The sequence below is a fragment of the Diaphorina citri genome, unplaced genomic scaffold (genome assembly GCF_000475195.1).
Source record: "Diaphorina citri unplaced genomic scaffold, Diaci psyllid genome assembly version 1.1 scaffold1788, whole genome shotgun sequence".
NCBI lineage: Eukaryota > Metazoa > Arthropoda > Insecta > Hemiptera > Psyllidae > Diaphorina > Diaphorina citri.
The window spans coordinates 30,039-48,194 of NW_007379214.1; the positions used below are offsets into that span (position 1 = coordinate 30,039).

The 18,156-nt window shown below is 37.6% G+C and overlaps 2 protein-coding genes and 1 long non-coding RNA gene across 4 annotated transcripts; all 3 read left to right on the plus strand.

The window, feature by feature from the left end:
* The first annotated feature begins 5,363 nt into the window (after positions 1 to 5,363).
* On the plus strand, positions 5,364 to 10,565 carry LOC103517256 (RNA polymerase II-associated protein 1). Its single transcript, XM_026829417.1, has 8 exons — positions 5,364 to 5,442; positions 5,612 to 6,010; positions 6,246 to 7,473; positions 7,574 to 7,849; positions 8,079 to 8,211; positions 8,674 to 8,891; positions 9,489 to 9,653; positions 10,382 to 10,565. Exons 2-8 carry the CDS (start codon positions 5,623 to 5,625, stop codon positions 10,563 to 10,565), a joined length of 2,592 nt encoding a protein of 863 aa, XP_026685218.1. The 5' UTR covers positions 5,364 to 5,442; positions 5,612 to 5,622.
* A 929-nt stretch (positions 10,566 to 11,494) lies between these two features.
* On the plus strand, positions 11,495 to 14,797 carry LOC103517257 (arginine-hydroxylase NDUFAF5, mitochondrial). Of its 2 annotated transcripts, XM_026829414.1 has the most exons (4): positions 11,495 to 11,836; positions 12,838 to 13,022; positions 14,226 to 14,524; positions 14,661 to 14,797. In XM_026829414.1, exons 1-3 carry the CDS (start codon positions 11,514 to 11,516, stop codon positions 14,522 to 14,524), a joined length of 807 nt encoding a protein of 268 aa, XP_026685215.1. In that variant the 5' UTR covers positions 11,495 to 11,513; the 3' UTR covers positions 14,661 to 14,797. The 2 variants fall into 2 exon arrangements, with proteins under 2 accessions (XP_026685215.1, XP_026685214.1); XM_026829413.1 differs by lacking the exon at positions 14,661 to 14,797 and having other exon boundaries at positions 14,226 to 14,604.
* A 2,171-nt stretch (positions 14,798 to 16,968) lies between these two features.
* On the plus strand, positions 16,969 to 17,512 carry LOC113470734. The gene is made up of 2 exons (XR_003393686.1): positions 16,969 to 17,105; positions 17,376 to 17,512. It is a non-coding gene; the product is annotated as an uncharacterized LOC113470734 (long non-coding RNA).
* Positions 17,513 to 18,156: the final 644 nt, after the last annotated feature.

Sequence of the window (18,156 nt, forward strand, 5' to 3'; positions counted from 1 at the left end):
GAACCGTTTTATCTATTGACATGAAACATCTGTTCTCTATGGAGAAGTAGATTAGTTATCTAACACACAATCTCATACAAGGTGATTAGGATTAGGTCAATACTAGCATCATCAATAACCAATATGACTGGATTGGTATCTCTAGCATCTACATCTCCGTTAGTTGATCCTAAGATGAGCAGGAAGTTGTGAGAGGAGTAAGGTTCAAATCAGCAGGGGATGTACGGTACAGTGTACATTGAGTTACACAACAACCCAATCACATTCCTAGATAAAACGACAAATAGCTGTATCGTGACTGCATCTGGTATTCTCGTAATAGGAATCTACCAAATGCTGCTCCATGGATCTTCCTGTACCCAGTGGAGCCCCGAACTGGTTTGGTAGTCTACCTTTTTGCAAAATTTTCCTTTTTGTTCCAAACATTTTGGAGCCAAATTCTTGTAGGTATAGCCCTGGTATTGGGCCAGGTATATCTATGTACCTGCGATACCTCGCCTATCTATAGAGATAACAATGTACGTGAAGTAATGACGATAAACATCAGATAATGTCGCATCGACCTGCAACGTAGATAGGAGGTACTGCCTACATACCTACTTATCTTTGACATTAATTCTCCTTCCTTGTTGAGACTGTGGAGTTTACTGGGTACATTACATGGGGAACTATAAACATTAAACACACATCTGAAAGTACTCGTACCTATGTATGGGTAATCAGATTATCAGAACCTTTGTGTACCTAACCACACGGCACATTACAACTGCATACCTCAAGCATAACTGAACAGACATTTATGTAATGTAAACCGTGTTGTTTATTATTTACCTTGAAATACCTGAGCATTTACCATTGTGATAGTTATAGCTTTAAAGCTACCAACGTACCAACAAACGTTAAGGTGGGTTGAGACTTTCTATGTACGTAGGGAGGTTACCTATCTACAGTCCTAACTGTCGTAAAGTTTGCGGTATCAAAGGCCAATCAGTATAAACTGATGTTGAAATACCCGTAGAATAAACTGACTACTGCCCAATCTTAATAGCTATAACCTATATCTTTAGGTGGCAAGTAGGATAGACATTTAAATAGAGTTATAGGAATAGATACCTCCAACCTCAATATATATGTACCTAACCCGACATTGTCATCAAAGGTTAAATCTACATTATAATAATACAATTTAAAATCATGCTCCTAAAATTCGACGGCTATCCCTACATATGGCTTAACTCCATACACAAAAAGCCCACTCCGAGGCTTAGCTGTAGAGGCAAACAGCCCTAAAGGATGGGTTAAGAAAAGCCTCAATACCCGTAGAATAAACTGACTACTGCCCAATCTTAATAGCTATAACCTATATCTTTAGGTGGCAAGTCGGATAGACATTTAAATAGAGTTATAGGAATAGATACCTCCAACCTCAACATATATGTACCTAACCCGACATTGTCATCAAAGGTTAAATCTACATTATAATAATACAATTTTAAAGTCGTGCTCCTAAAATTCGACAGCTATCCCCTATCCCTACATATGGCTTAACTCCATACACAAAAAGCCCACTCCGAGGCTTAGCTGTAGAGGCAAACCGCCCTAAAGGATGGGTGAAGAAAAGCCTCTACGAATCTACATAATTATGGAATGAACAATACCTAAGGTCTTACACCTTTTTTCCTCCCATTGATTTAATTCTCGTCCATCCGATGAGGGACACAACATACTATAACTACGACATATGAGTAGTATGAGTACATGAAATTCACCTCATCAAGCACAGAATTTTCCAGCTGTGGGTGTGATATCCGATTGGATAAGTGATACTGGGTTAGAAAAGTAATAAAATCGAAGCATCTGCACAGTGCACACCTAATCGAGGACTTGGAACCTCCACGTGGTTGACATTTTTTTTAAATTTTCCAAAATCCATTTTTATCTCCATGAACTTTCTGTTGTTCAAAAATGATGTACGCGTGTAACAATAATAGCTAAGTACTTAAACAAACCTTTCCGTTTAAAATTGCGAAATGGCTCTCTTTTGGCCGTAAAGACGCCTCGCCGCCGCTGGTCGAGTCGAAAATAACTATGACCAATAGATTGACCATGTGTTGGTCTTTTCCTAGTCACAAATCTTTACATAGTTTAACAATTTTATTCTCGGCATTTCAAAAGTTAGAAGAGAAGGAGAAAGGCTTCATTCTGCAATGGGACATGCTGTCAGTATTCACTATCCACCTTATCTGATCTGCCATGGTCTCATCAATGCAATTCCCTGATTATGAAAATCAAAGCTTGAAAGAAGACTCTATCAAGAGTGTCAAGATAATTCAACGATTTGCTTCGCAATTTGAATTTAAATAGAAAGTTGGCTCTGTGTGGATGTAGCGAATCATCTTTTTCCCCCCTTCAAGAGGTTTGATAGAGGGAACTGTAACCACTGAGGTCTAAAGGTATGTCCAAACATAGTCTACCGGCCATCGATCGACGAGGTGAATCCATGTTGTCGAGGCAGTGTGGACGGTTCAGTCGACATCGATCGACGGCCGGTCGACTATGTATGGACACCTTTATATTGTCCCCAAACCGAAGAGAGATGGGAAAAAGTCGTCCCGACAACGAGCTTTATCTATTTACGATAAAGTTCGCCCCGGGTTGGAATCTAACGCGCTACCTAGCGCTTACAAAGCAGGCGCAGCTAATAGGCTTTACAGCTCCCATTTGGCTTCTGTTACATCATGGAAAAATTCCCACTATAACTTTTATTCGACTCTCAATCTAATCATGTTCTGAGGAATTTCTGGTACCTGAGCATTCGAAATAATATAATTAGAATTTATTAACCTCGGATACTCGGGTATCTCTTCGCGTATTTAGATGATAGGTATGTGGGAACTTTATACGTATATTCAAAGTTGTGCAAGTTCCATAGATAGAAGCAAGGTAGATATAAGAAGGTCTAGAAATACATAGGCAAAACTTGACTCCGGGGCAAGTTCCACGTTGTGAAAGTGTAAATCTAGTGGCGACTCGCACAATGACCAGTGGGCAGGAAGAAAATGGAACGGATGAAATTTTTTTTTTTTTCAAGAGGTTTGATAGAGAGAACTGTAGGTAACCGTTGAGGTAGGTCTTATCGTCCCTAAAGCAAAGAGAGATGCAGGATAGGATAGAAGAAAGCCAATTGTTCCGAGAACGAACCTTAACTGTTCAGGATAAAGTCGGTTCATTTTAGAAACACCTGGCTTTCTCCAATCATGCCTCCTCTCTTCTATTTGAGGACCGTTCAGACCTCGGTTCTTACGGTACCTCTATCATTCTATCAAAACTCTTGGAAAAAAAAATCAACAGAGGATACAAAAATAGGCAAGCGGAATCAATAGATATACATAATATCAGAGATCTGCAGCGGAAACAAAGATCATTAAATCATCATGAAGAATACAATGGGTCACATACAGACCACACATGGTTCTACACATCTACACCACTGACTTATACCTAGTATGGAAGCGACACAAGACTCGTTCATAAAATTAGAAAACAAAAAAGTTCAATCCTCAACAAATAACTTTCTTTTCCCAAATACCCAATCTGATGAAGGGTTGATCTTGGATCCGGTCACAGAAAACAAATGGTTTTACGGAGTTTGTCTGTAGTAAATGATGACAGTAAACAATGCTGAATCGCTGACAGACCTGCCAATACCGACCCCTAAAAGTGCGTCCACACATAGTCGACCGGCCATCGATCGACGTCGATTCACATCGATGGACGGCCGTCGACCATGTGTGGACACAGGGTGCAATAGTCCTACATACTGGACTGGACTCCACACACGGGAATTTCGTCAGAAAAGACTCCCATTTCAATGTAATGTGTGAACACACCTTTAGGATCTGATCCATTCATTGAGTAGTTAATTGAAAAGAGTAGATAGTCTTAGTAGAATTGAACAGACAGTACAGTACAGGTAGATTTCTTACCTTTGCGACTTCGCCAGTAGTACCGCCACAAGGTGTAAACCCCAACCGAGATGGCTAACAAGATCATTATAGTAATGATAACTGCCCACAGGATGCTGGAAGAGCTCAAGCATTCTTCAGAGGCCGATTCCGTCGTCTCAACTTGGGCCGCAGCCAAGGGAAGGAGTGAAAGAAGGAGTGCTCTGTGTCTAAAGGCCATTGCTGGGCATCCTTAAGATATCTGAAACATACAGTGATGAAACATACAGGTTTACCAAATCAGAATTGAGGTCAATTTATAGGATTGAGTTACACTTATGGTGGATTTCACCAACATTCATTCAGTCATTAGAACTCCAGTTAAGTTCCATTTAATTTGTATTGGCTTAACAGGGCTGTTAAGCTAACGGGCTGTTTGAGGCTGGAAAGAAGGTTGGTGAAATCCACCATTCATAGATACCCAGTTCAATCCAGAATTGAAGCCAACTCCGACTTCGTAAAACGCGGTCTAAGTAGGTACACCTAATTACCTACCTAACTAGCAAGTTTTTTAGTGACGGAAATTTCACACTCCATTCGGTGACAATCTACAGTCTTCTCACATGAACCTCACCCATCCTGGGCCGGGAAAAGCCCAGCAGATAGTCAATTAGTCACCTATTCGGATACCAACCACGCGCAACATTGCTTAACTTCAGTGATCCATTGGAAACTGTTGCATTCAACGTGACTCCCTATTTGAGTGAGTGGTCACTTGTCTATGTAAATGTAAACGTAGAGTTGTCGTACGACATCGCAAGACTAGAAAATCTAGAAATCGCACTTAGTCTTCTATCTCTTCTTGCAGTCTTACCCAATAGAACAGCGGCCTCAGGCTCAATAATAGTAAAATGAAAAAGCCAGTAGGTATTTCCTAGTAACGAAGATTGGGTTGGGGAATGTGTTATCGTTATCTCAAGGCTGAAATGGGTGATTATTGATTGTCTGATATTGCTTTTTATTACTGGTGCTTCGCATCATCATATTTATGTGCACACTTGCACAGGGTGGGATTTATACTCTAGAGTCACAATAGCAAGTCAGACGTTAGAATAGAATTAAATAGAATACCTTTACCTACATGCCTCGGTGGAGAATACCTACCTACTGCTAATAATAATTAATATTAAAAATTGAGCGCACTCAACTCTTTACTTAAAATAATAAAAAAAAAAAAAAAACAAATTTTGAGTGCACTCAAAAATGAAAACAAAATTTTGAGTGGCAGAAAATCTAGCACAGAATTTTATAAAATCTAGCCTCTCGCACGCACACGCATTGCGGTCCGGCAACATTGGAAAAAAAATGCGAGAGCGGGAATTTTTAAATATTGTTTAAAATTTAAATTTTGGATTTTTGGTGTGATAGGAATGCGTTTCAGGTTTCAGTATTTTCTGTTTATTTTAACTTTTCCTTGATTTTTTGCTATTCCTGGGAAGTAAGTACCTAACTTTATGTATAACACTATTCCTCTCAGGTATGGATATACCCTATACTATATGGATCACAGGAGACTTGGAGACTATGGTCCTACATGGTATAAACATTTACACCACACATCTTGCCTACTGAGGCCTTTACTAAATTTAAAATTTGTGTTTTTACAGGGAACATAAAAATGGAAACAGGCAAGAGAAAATTGAGTTTGTTTGCTCAAAGTATGAGAGCCAAAAGAAACATTTCAGAAGCTGAAATAAACAATTCATGCTCAATCAATACTAAAGTTAATGAACAAACATTTGGACAAACAAGTGTTCTAGTGAACGGTCAAGACAAAGATGTAATTCATCAGGAAAATGTTGAGAAACTGTCCAAAATGTCACCTGAAGAAATCTTGAATGAACAACAGAAACTGTTAGCTGACATAGATCCTGGATTGATAGAATTTATCAAATCAAGGAAGAAGAATAGAAGTCAACCAAGTGTATCTGAATCACCTTTAGAAGAAACCACAGCCACTCAGACAACAGAAGTTAAAATGGAATGTATACCACCTATAGTTTCAGGTGAGTAGATTGATGGTAGATATAACAGTAGGGTTAGATGGGACAGTTTGGAAATATGAGAAAACATAATTGAAACTAAAAAAAAAAAAAAAAAACCTTCACAGATTAAATGTTTTTCCATTTTGCCGAATATAAAGAAAACCATCTCTACCTGGATAAATAGAACCCAAAGATATAATCTTTTGAATTGTGTATGTTTCATGATTTCACTGAATGACCCTCTATTATGTTTCAGAAATTGCAAACAAGTGGCCACACATGGATGTCATAGAGGAGGACAAGTTGAAGTGGATTGAAGATGTAAAACCTGATGAGAATAATAAACCCAGTGTTGAGGGATACAATGCTCGCTTTGACTTTGAAGGAAATCTACTGGCCTACAAAGAAGAAAATCTAAAGATTGAAGGACTTTACCATCATGGAGAAGAACCAGATAGACCTGGCTACACAATACAAGAACTATTACATCTGAGTAGAAGTTCCGTACAGCAGCAACGCATGACTTCCATCAATACTTTGGCTAATATATTACATAAGAGTGATACATACAATACATTTCTCAATGGTCCTATCAAGCCACAACTTATAGACAACAATGTGTACCTCATGCTAAGGTTCAGTTTAGATGATAACTCTAAACCAATCATCTCCCCTACATTGCATGCAATGCAGGAATTATTTGTCAATTATTCAGATGAACTCTGTCTGGACCGTTGCATATCCATGTACAAACTAAAACAACCCAACCTTCATGTCAATATGGATGACTTGAAAAAAGAAGAGAAGGAAATCAAAGATGAGGATTATGTGAGAATTGATCTAGTGAGGGGGTCCATGAGAACAGATCTGCTCAAACGACTATCCTATATTCTGAATAACTTACATCCTGATAGCATACAGATGACAAATATCATTAAAATCTTAATCCGAATGGCAAGACACTCTGATGAAATATCTGGCCATATCATTGATGATGAGTACTTGATCAAATCTCTTCATGCCACATTGCTAACGCATAGCATAGATATCTACACAGTACAAATTGTCAAGTTGTACAGGATATTGTTTACTAGAAACATTGAGATTAGCAGATATCTACTGGAACACTTTGACATCACTTGTGGTGTACTTGGCTTTATCCATAATGAACACAAGGGTCATATTAAACTGGTCATTGAATGTTTCTATTATCTGAGTACGCTTTGTATGTATGGACTGAAGCTTAGTGAACTTTCTGAATACTCTCCTGTCCTGCTTACATTATTACATGCTCATTTCAATCTCACTGGGCTTGATAGTTCAGAATTAGATATGGAACATTGTGCAGCTCTTATCTATCTTATCAATGTTATCAGTTGCCAGGACAAGTCTACTTCTACCATGTTTACTGATCTAATACTCCAATGTACTCAAAAGTGGCTCACTCAAAGCTTGACCTGTCCTTTAAACTATACATCCTGTACCATGTTGAGCAATGCTTTGCTTTTCTTGCCTAATACTCCAATGTACTCAAAAGTGGCTTACTCACAGCTTGACCTGTCCTTTAAACTATACATCCTGTACCATGTTGAGCAATGCTTTGCTTTTCTTGATCATTTCTCAGCAGACCCATGTTTCTATGAAGAGATTGATTAGTTCAGATCAGTTCAAACAGGGCCTCATCAGATTGTCAAAGTACTCTTGGTTGTTGAATGGCCGATTTGACAAAGGACATGATAGTTTGCCCCAGTTAGGTTCTGTTCCTATGATTCTTCACAAAGATTCCGTGTTTCCTCTGCTGAATAATTTATTTATTTTCTTGAAAAACAACAATGAAGAAGCTGTTTTATTGTTCAATACATGTGATGGCTTGATAGAGTACTAGTTCAGAGCAGTTCAAACAGGGCCTCATCAGATTGTCAAAGTACTCTTGGTTGTTAAATGGCCGATTTGACAAAGGACATGATAGCTTGCCTCAGCTAGGTTCTGTTCCTATGATTCTTCACAAAGATTCCGTATTTTCTCTGCTGAATAATTTATTTATTTTCTTGAAAAACAACAAGGAAGAAGCTGTTTTATTGTTCAATACATGTGATGGCTTGATAGAGTATGTACGGAACATAGTGATATCTACCGATCTGTCATCTACTATAAATCATTACTATGCAGCTTATGAAATACAAACACTTGGATCTCTTCTAGAACTTTATTACGAGAGTCAGGTAAGTCAGAGCGTAATAAAACATAAGAATAACTCATTCAAAGTGGGTACAGTTGTCTTCACGAGGTTGAGTTGCAACCCATATTCTAAGCACAGAGCCAAAAAAGATTCTACTCTGTTTCTGTAACAATCCTCTTCCTTACACACTACAGCACTACACCAAAAGTTCCGTTTATTAAAATGTATGAATTCTGTACCTTGTACCTACTGAAAGGAGTTTACATTTTGTTCCAGTGTTCAAAGTATGACTCGCTCATGCACAGTCTAACATTCAAAGTGGGTACAGTTGTCTTCACGAGGTTGAGTTGCACCCCATTTTCTAAGCACAGAGCCAAAAAAGATTCTACTCTGTTTCAGTAACAATCCTCTTCCTTACACACTACAGCACTACACCAAAAGTTCCGTTTAAATGTATGAATTCTGTACCTTGTACCTACTGAAAGGAGTTTACATTTTGTTCCAGTGTTCAAAGTATGACTCGCTCATGCACAGTCTCTCATTGACTCTGATGAGCGTTGTGCAGCACCAGCACCGACATTTGCTCTCTCCTCTCATGACGAGCTTTGTATTTGAAGAGAAATACTTTCTGGGAACTCTCAGCTCTGTTACTTCTCGAGTAGAACAACTAAGCATAGGGGATGAATCACGGAACAATACTATACTCAATGAGGCCATTACAAGGTAAAGTTTTTACTTTAAGATTGCATAAAATGAATTTTTAATTGTGTTTAGCAAGAAATATCGTTCCCCGATTATTACACCTAGATAAATTTTATGACTTGACTCGGACTCGAACCACCAACCTCCAGATTCAAAGTCTACCGTGCTAAGCACTGCACCACTGAGGTTGATTTTGAAGATCGAATAATTTGGTATTAAGGTGTGTCCACACATGGTCGACTGGCCATCGATCGATGTTGACTGACACGTCCACACTGCCTCGACAACATAGTTTTATCTCGTGGATCGACATCTATCGAAGTCGATCCACATCGATTCAAAATAAATTCACATCGATCGACGGCCGTCGACTATGTGGGGACACACCTTTAGACAACTAGAGCCAAATGACGAACGAAATTGGATGAAAAACAAATTGATATTAAAAATACAATAAAACGACCCTCTTCATCTGTTTTATGCTCCAGGTATTTTTTATTTTAGAAAGTGTTTTATTTAATACAAGCAGGCTCCGCCCGCTTGCGCGTGGCTGAGACATGGCCGTAGGTGACCGGTGACCGTATATTTAATATCCTTATACATATTAAATGATTTCAGACTACCTCAAATCAAACAGTATTACCTCTCGCGATTCCGAGTATCCCTGTTACCAAACAATCGCGGCAATCCAACAACATTAATTGTGTTTGAAAAAGATATCGAACCTCTACTGCCCTGTGACTGGGTCTACTTACCTATATTGGAAATCTACAACTCGGAAATGTAAGTTGTTTTTGCTGTTGTTGTTATTGTTTGTTAGTATTTTCTGCAATATGTAGTCCTAAACAAAAATGGACATGGCACTGAAGGGATCTACATCTGTAGGAACCTCTTGACATAATATCCAGTATAACAACAAGGACATGTGATGATTTAGATCCACTGAGATTCCTGAAGGGATCTACATCTGTAGGAACCTCTTGACATAATATCCAGTATAACAACAAGGACATGTGATGATTTAGATCCACTGAGATTCCCTTCATTTGTTTTGAATTATTGTTAATTTGTTTCTGTTTCCAATAATTAATTCATTTTCTAATTCTCAATAATTACATAGTTTATAAGTAAATCTAACTCTTTTGTTTCTAATTCTTGTTGCTTTATTTTTCTAATTCCCAACAATTTGTTTCTAATCAGGGAGCACAAATCTCGTATTTCCAATTATTAATTCATTTTCTAATTCTCAATAATTACATAGTTTATAAATCTAACTCTTTTGTTTCTAATTCTTGTTGCTTTATTTTTCTAATTCCCAACAATTTGTTTCTAATCAGGGAGCACAAATCTCGTTCTCTGGGCGGAGCCCAGTGCAACTTTTGCCCAATTTCAGATTTTTCCCTTTACTTATTAATCAAGACTACCATCCTGCCAAATTTCAAATCTAACTCTTTTGTTTCTAATTCTTGTTTCTTTATTTTTCTAATTCCCAACAATTTGTTTCTAATCAGGGAGCACAAATCTCGTCCTGCCAATATTGACGTTGCTGAAATCACGCTCAGTTTACAATGGATTCTCATATTGGAAACACTCTTCCCTCAAATTGTATCCAAGAATTCCATCACAGCCAGATTTTGTCGACTGAGCTGCACGTTCTTGGCAGGTAAGAAAGTCTTCCTTCGCCAGCCTAGTTAACTTGGTTGGTAGTGCGTCTGCCTTGTAAGCGCTAGGTCGCGGGTTAGATTCCCGCCCGGGGGGGATTTTATCCTGATGGGATAATGCTCGTTTTCGGAACGGCTGGCTTTCTCCTATCCTGTCTTCTTTCTCTCTTCTATGTCGGGACGATAAGACCCTAGCAGTTACAGTTCCCTCTATCAAACCTCTTAAAAAAAATCTGGTGTGAACATCACACGACTTTCCTTATCCTATTGAATGATGCTTATTTGAGTGTTCTTTTACCCTCCTCTGGGCGGAGCCCAGTGCAACTTTTGCCCAATTTCAGATTTTTCCCTTTACTTATTAATCAAAACTACCATCCTGCCAAATTTCAAGTTTCTACGACATTGGGAAGTGCTTTATAATTTTGATGAGTGAATCAGTGAGCCAGTCAGTCTTAAAATAAGCTATTTTCTAGGCCCCTTTTCTACCCCTTCCTTTAAAGCTAGAACTTTAGAATTTCTCAGGCATAATAAGCAAGTATAGCTTAACATATGGTCCAAATTTCATAACAATACATGCAAAATTAATGGTGTTATGATAGGGGTAAAAATGGCTCGAACTCAAAATGTTATGTGTAATTTACACACTGGTGTGCTGACACCGGAACTTGGCCTGGCGCACTGCTGTACGCCTAGATTTCAACCCAGCTTTTTTTTTTTTTTTTTTTTTTTTTTATGACCCCCGCGGAATTTCTGAGGCATAATAAGCAAGTATAGCTTAACATATGGTCCAAATTTCGTAACAATACATGCAAAATTAATGGTGTTATGATAGGGGTAAAAATGGCTCGAACTCAAAATGTTTTGTGTAATATACACACTGGTGTGCTGACACCGGAACTTGGCCTGGTGCACTGCTGTGCGCCTAGATTTCAACCCAGCTTTTTTTTTTTTGCAAATGACCCCAGCTTATTAGCACTTTGTTATGTTTCCAGGTTGTGGGAGAGGTCATGTATCAAAGAACATTCAAGCCAGCAGTGTAGAGAAATTGATAATGTGTGACAATTGTGAGTCTATACTCTCTCAAGCAGAGCCACCTGAAGACACAGAAGTCATCTATGAAAAGAAATTTGTTGACGAAGAACATTTACCATTTGCAGAAAATTCAGTTGATCTCCTTATCAGTAATCTAGCTCTTCACTGGGTTAATAATTTGCCTGGCTGCTTTCAACAAGTTTTAAAATGCCTGCGCCAGGATGGTGTTTTCTTAGCAAGCATTTTTGGTGGAGAGACGTTGTATGAATTGAGGTAGGTAACATCCTCTTTAGTCTTCTTCCATTTAGTTATTGATTAGTCAGGCAATTATGGCATTAAAATCACTTTATCCTACTGCAGTTTTAGATATATCTCTCAATGGACCTACTGCAGTGGACAGGGTTTACGAATTTCCATGTGGACTCCATTATTAGAGAATACTTTTGAGAACATGCTATTAATAGATAAATATCACATACCAACCATGTTCACCATAGCTCGACTTCACAGTGATCTGTAAGTGATTTTAATGCCATAATTAGTGTATAACATTATTATTCAATGTTGGCACACTCTAATAAATATTAATAAAAAAATGCCATAATTGCCTGACTAATCAATAACTAAATGGAAGAAGACTAAAGAGGATGTTACCTACCTCAATTCATACAACGTCTCTCCATTATGGTGAACATGGTTGGTATGTGATATTTATCTATTAATAGCATGTTCTCAAAAGTATACAGTGTTTGAGTAGGTACCGATTTTTATTTTTCCTGAAGAATCATTTTGGTTTTATCCGTTTGTGGAACAGAACCCTGAATTCAACTCATCATTATCTGAAACATGCAAATGGATTTTTTACTTTCCTTATCCTATAGGAAGGAAAGTAATGTAATCGGGTCAAAATTTCGATGGTCAGTTTTTAGTGCCAAAACACGTTTTGAGGTCCGAGCCTAAATCCAAAGTTTCAGCCATTGGTCCTGTGTCTGTCTGTATGTCTGTCTGTCTGTCTGTAAACAAAATATCTCGAGAACGGTAAGAGCTAGAGACTTGAAATTTGGCATGCAGATGACCAGAACCCTGAATTGAACTCATGCTTTCTCATTATTTACTCAGATAAGTACTTTATACTTTTGTTATTCTCTAAATCTATAATAAGGAAAAGTAATGTATTATTTTCAGGTCCGCTGTCCATCTTGCAGAGATGGAAAGGAGAGGGGGAGTGGCATCTCATATTTCAGTAATAAGGAAAAGTAATGTATTATTTTCAGGTCCGCTGTCCATCTTGCAGAGATGGAAAGGAGAGGGGGAGTGGCATCTCATATTTCACCTTTCACACAGATTCGAGATGTAGGCAGTCTTCTGACCAGGGCTGGATTCAACATGCTTACCATAGATGTAGACGAAATTGTTATTCACTATCCCTCCATGTTTGAACTCATGTGGGACTTGAAAGGTAACCCGTTCAAGTGATCTTTATTCTGTAATGCACATACGAGGTACGAGCGTAGAGGGTCAATACCTCTTCTCTTCACGAATGATAAAAAAAATAGCATGTTTCAAAATAATTACTTTTTCGGTAAGCAAATGTTAAGCCCAGCACGTACGCTACCTTGTCTCTCAACTGATCATTGAGTGATGAGGTGAATATGCAATATTTGTGCATATTTCATGTCCAAATGAGTGAATTTTGCGCAAATATCGCGTACACACGCACGAATGATTTTTATCTACAAGTATACATAATGTACATTAAACACAACTCTTCTGTTGTAGACTTGTTTTGGTCTTCAATTTCTAAAATCGGTGGGTCAAAGGTTTTTAGCAACAGTTTGATTACTATTTCTTCCTACTATTCTAGTTTACAATTTCGAATGATTTTTATCTACAAGTCTACATAATGTACATTAAACACAACTCTTCTGTTGTAGACTTATTTTGGTCTTCAATTTCTAAAATCGGTGGGTCAAAGGTTTTTAGCAACAGTTTGATGACTATTTCTTCCTACTATTCTAGTTTACAATTTCCCATCAATTTTATCCATATTCTCCATTAAAGTAATAATAAGGAGTAGTTATTCGCGTGCTTTGAAATTCGAGATTAAAAAAAAGAGTGTTTCACCGCCGCGCCGTTTTTATTTTGTAGCAATGAAACAACAACTACATTAGACTTGTGTGGGTCTGTGTCGTAGCATGTCCATCCCGTAGTATGCTTCTCATCAGATGGGCGAGAAGAGACACAATACTTCCCATTAACTATATTTTACAGGAATGGGAGAAAGCAATGCCTGCGTGAATCGGAGTTTACATTTTCCTCTCGAACTTCAGTACGCATCAGCCGCCATCTACCTTATATTATAAGAACGAGATCCATTCACTCATTCACATTTCACACACTGATCGCTCTATCTCTAGAACCACCAATTTTATCCATATTCTCCATTAAAGTAATAATAAGGAGTAGTTATTCGCGTGCTTTGAAATTCGAGATTAAAAAAAAAGAGTGTTTCACCGCCGCGCCGTTTTTATTTCGTAGCAATGAAACAACTACTACATTAGACTTGTGTGGGTCTGTGTCGTAGCATGTCCATCCCGTAGTATGCTTCTCATCAGATGGGCGAGAAGAGACACAATACTTCCCATTTACTATATTTTTACAGGAATGGGAGAAAGCAATGCCTGCGTGAATCGGAGTTTACATTTTCCTCTCGAACTTCAGTACGCATCAGCCGCCATTTACGAGAAATACTACGGCAAACCCAATGACGATAAAAATGGGGGCGGCACGTGTGTTCCCGCTACATTCCAAATCATCTACTTGGTGGCTTGGAAACCGGACCCGTCACAACCGAAGCCGCTAAAACGAGGGTCTGGCGAGGTATCACTCAAAGATTTACATCGAATCGATGACATAGCTAAGCAAAAAGGATTTATCAAAGTGGATGAAGATAAAGACTAGGTTCAAACGCGAACCATATGCTTTTATTACCCTGGTCAATCATTTGTGTGAAGAAAACTTGGAAACCTACAACCCTGCACTAGATTGCTTGACTTCAGTGATTCACTAAAAACTAGAGTGCTATGGGATGGACTAGGTTCAAACGCGAACCATATGCTTTTATTACCCTGGTCAATTATTTGTGTGAAGAAAACTTGGAAACCTACAACCCTGCACTAGATTGCTTGACTTCAGTGATTCACTAAAAACTAGAGTGCTATGGGATGAACTGACTCTCAATAATGTGAGACAACAATAGGTACATCAATAAATTTATATTTTATTAAAAATATGTTAAAAAAAAAATATATTGACAAAATTTCGTCTTTTTTTTTTTAAGTACCAACTTAGTAATACATATATTACCTAAGTTATTTAGTTTCTAGTATACATATTATTTTATTCATAATGCCACCACTGATGGCTACTTACATACACATAGCCAATCAAATATTTTCACAAGAGCACACTCCAAAACAAAAGCACATAGCTGAAAACACTTCAACTCCACCAGGAATTGAATCCAGAACTGAACTCCTGAAAGCCAGGCCATTGTGATAGTCAATAGGCTGTGAAGGTTGCTTTTAAAGGGGAATATTCACATGGAGTTCAATGCAGCTGTTTCCAGAATGGGAAAAATATGTTAAAAAAGTATATTGACAAAATTTCGTCCTTTTTTTTTAAGTACCAACTTAGTAATGCATATATTACCCAAGTTATTTAGTTTCTAGTATGCATATTATTTTATTCATAATACCACCACTGATGGCTACTTACATACACATAGCCAATCAAATGTTTTCACAAGAGCACACTCCAAAACAAAAGCACATAGCTGAAAACACTTCAACTCCACCAGGAATTGAATCCAGAACTCCTGAAAGCTAGGCCATTGTGATAGTCAATAGGCTGTGAAGGTTGCTTTTAAAGGGGAATATTCACATGGAGTTCAATGCAGCTGTTTCCAGAATGGGTTAATTATTATTATTATTTTTTTTATTACAAACTGCCGAGGTTTGTGTGACAGGTGCAGCCCCTTCTAGCAGGACTGCTCCATATTTTACTAATTAGAGCTGGCATTGAATCCAACCCTGGTCCAAGGACAAGGTACTGTTCTGTCTGAAAAGAGCAACTGAGAAGAAATCAAACCTTAAACTCTCTCACCAGGTGGAGGAGACTCTGGGAGAGAGATAGGCTCCAGGAAAGATAAACTCTCTTAGAAAGCACTATTGAGCATCTTTTATTTTGAAGTAACATTCTTGCATTGTCTCATTTCAGTGCATCAGATCACACAAACAAAGTAACTTACCTTGATACAATCAAGTACCACACACCTAGAGAGCACAGTGACATCCCAATATGAAAAAGAAACACTGTTGCACCATAGTCTTTGAAAGCTTGCTTTAACTTTTCTTTTTTGCTCAGTTCAGGAGCTGCTGTAGAGTAGGGACTGATGGGTTTTGATATTATGGTAACGGGAATCTTGGTAGCTCTCCATTGGGGAAATGATTTAGCACATAAGTTGGTATATCGAAATAACGATGATAACTGTCTTGTGCGGAACAAACTCATTGTATCAGAAATCAGATGTACTTCTTATAAACACTTTCCTTCTGATTTAGAGTAATTAAATCACTTCAGACGCAAAAGACACTTACCGACCTAGCTGTTATCACTTTTTATCAGCATTTGAGCATTTAAACAAAATAAACAAATAAAAATATTCCTACTTATCAACTAGACAGCTGTCGTCACCTGTTCCAATGTTGCCCATTTTCTGTGAGGTTTTTGCAAGTTGCAAAAATGCTAGATTTTTACTGTCATTTTTTTTTTTTTTTTTAATAAATGTGCCTAGTTGAAATTAATCCTTAATATATATTTTTTTTTTTTAATAATAAAATCAACCCATGCTTATTTTTTGGGGTCGTTACGCTGGGTCCAAAAATTAAAAAAATTGAAAGCAAAAAAATCTAGCTTATTTTTCAGTACCTACCAATAAAAAATCTAGCTAGAGCAGTAAAACCGATAGATTCGGCAACACGGCTCGTGATTAGCAAACGGCGGGATTTATTTAAATTTGAAAATCAGAAATTTTGATTTGTAGTTTTGGGACTTTTGAGTAAAGTTCTAATGAGCTTTTTCCTTTCCGTTCTTCAAAGTAAATAAGAAGATAAATACAGGTAAATTAGGGTAACTTTTTCATCAATTATTTTAGTTTGTCCCAACGGAGGGAAGGTATTAACCCATGCTTATTTTTTGGGGTCGTTGCGCTGGGTCCAAAAATTAAAAAAATTGAAAGCAAAAAAATCTAGCTTATTTTTCAGTACCTACCTACCAATAAAAAATCTAGCTAGAGCAGTAAAATCGATAGACTCGGCAACACGGCTCGTGATTAGCAAACGGCGGGATTTAGGTATTTAAATTTGAAAATCAGAAATTTCGATTTGAAGTTTTGTGACTTTTGAGTAAAGTTCTGGTGAGCTTTTTCCTTTCCGTTCTTATGTTTTCAAAGAATTCAAAGTAAATAAGAAGATAAATACAGGTAAATTAGGGTAACTTTTTCATCAATTATTTTAGTTTGTCCCAACGGAGGGAAGGTATTATACTTCTGCAAATTTCTTTGAACATTTTATTGGGTACTGTACCTATCTTTACAAAAAGAGGTTTATTGGCTTCTCAGCCAAATTCTTCTAGGAATGGGCAATTCATCCCTGAGCCCTTATTTCATTGAAGTGCTCTGGGGGGGGGGGAGAGTATAAAAACTTGCCTACCTACTCAACTTGTAATACATATCTTTATCTATTTGTTACAGACTATCTCTCCAAAAATGTTTTTGAAGCCATCTGTCTGTCTATCCAAAGTGGATATACTGAGAAATCTGTCCACTAATTCTAGAATAAATCTACATAGAACATTGGAGCACAGCAATACCCCACAGAAATTTAAAAATGAATTGAATGATCAGATAATGGAAAAGAGGTTTATTCGCTTCTCAGCCAAATTCTTCTAGGAATGGGCAACTCATCCCTGAGCCCTTATTTCATTGAAGTGCTCTGGGGGGAGGGGGGAGGAGTATAAAAACTTGCCTACCTACTCAACTTGTAATACATATCTTTATCTATTTGTTACAGACTCTCTCCAAAAATGTTTTTGAAGCCATCTGTCTGTCTATCCAAAGTGGATATACTGAGAAATCTGTTCACTAATTCTAGAATAAATCTACATAGAACATTGGAGCACAGCAATACCCCACAGAAATTTAAAAATGAATTGAATGATCAGATAATGCCAGAGCTTTTAGAAGAGTCTATATCACCCATTGTGAAAATGGGAGGAATGTTTGAATATTTTCTACTGAGCAGGTAGGGAATCTTCCTATCATGTCATTTCCATAACAAACAGCTGAACTTTCGACACATGAACAGGAATCTATTTTCTTTTTTATGTAAATTTAATTTTACTGCTTACTGCTTATCCTTAATCCTTTTCAAAAGATCAAAACCAAAAACCCAAGTACCTACAACAAAACTTTGGATTTGGATTTAATAAGCGCTGTTGCCAGATCTCTGTAGTGTGAGAGGTTTTCTAGGAGG

Excerpts from the sequence above, each read along its gene's own strand:
- LOC103517256 (XM_026829417.1), top strand. The coding sequence starts at position 5,623 with ATGGAAACAGGCAAGAGAAAATTGAGTTTGTTTGCTCAAAGTATGAGA. Across the intron at positions 7,850-8,078 it reads GCTGTTTTATTGTTCAATAC|ATGTGATGGCTTGATAGAGT; the intron begins ATGTGATGGCTT and ends ATTGTTCAATAC. Across the intron at positions 8,892-9,488 it reads CTCAATGAGGCCATTACAAG|ACTACCTCAAATCAAACAGT; the intron begins GTAAAGTTTTTA and ends AAATGATTTCAG.
- LOC103517257 (XM_026829414.1), top strand. The coding sequence starts at position 11,514 with ATGTTTCCAGGTTGTGGGAGAGGTCATGTATCAAAGAACATTCAAGCC. Across the intron at positions 11,837-12,837 it reads GAGACGTTGTATGAATTGAG|GTCCGCTGTCCATCTTGCAG; the intron begins GTAGGTAACATC and ends TATTATTTTCAG. Across the intron at positions 13,023-14,225 it reads ACTCATGTGGGACTTGAAAG|GAATGGGAGAAAGCAATGCC; the intron begins GTAACCCGTTCA and ends ATATTTTTACAG.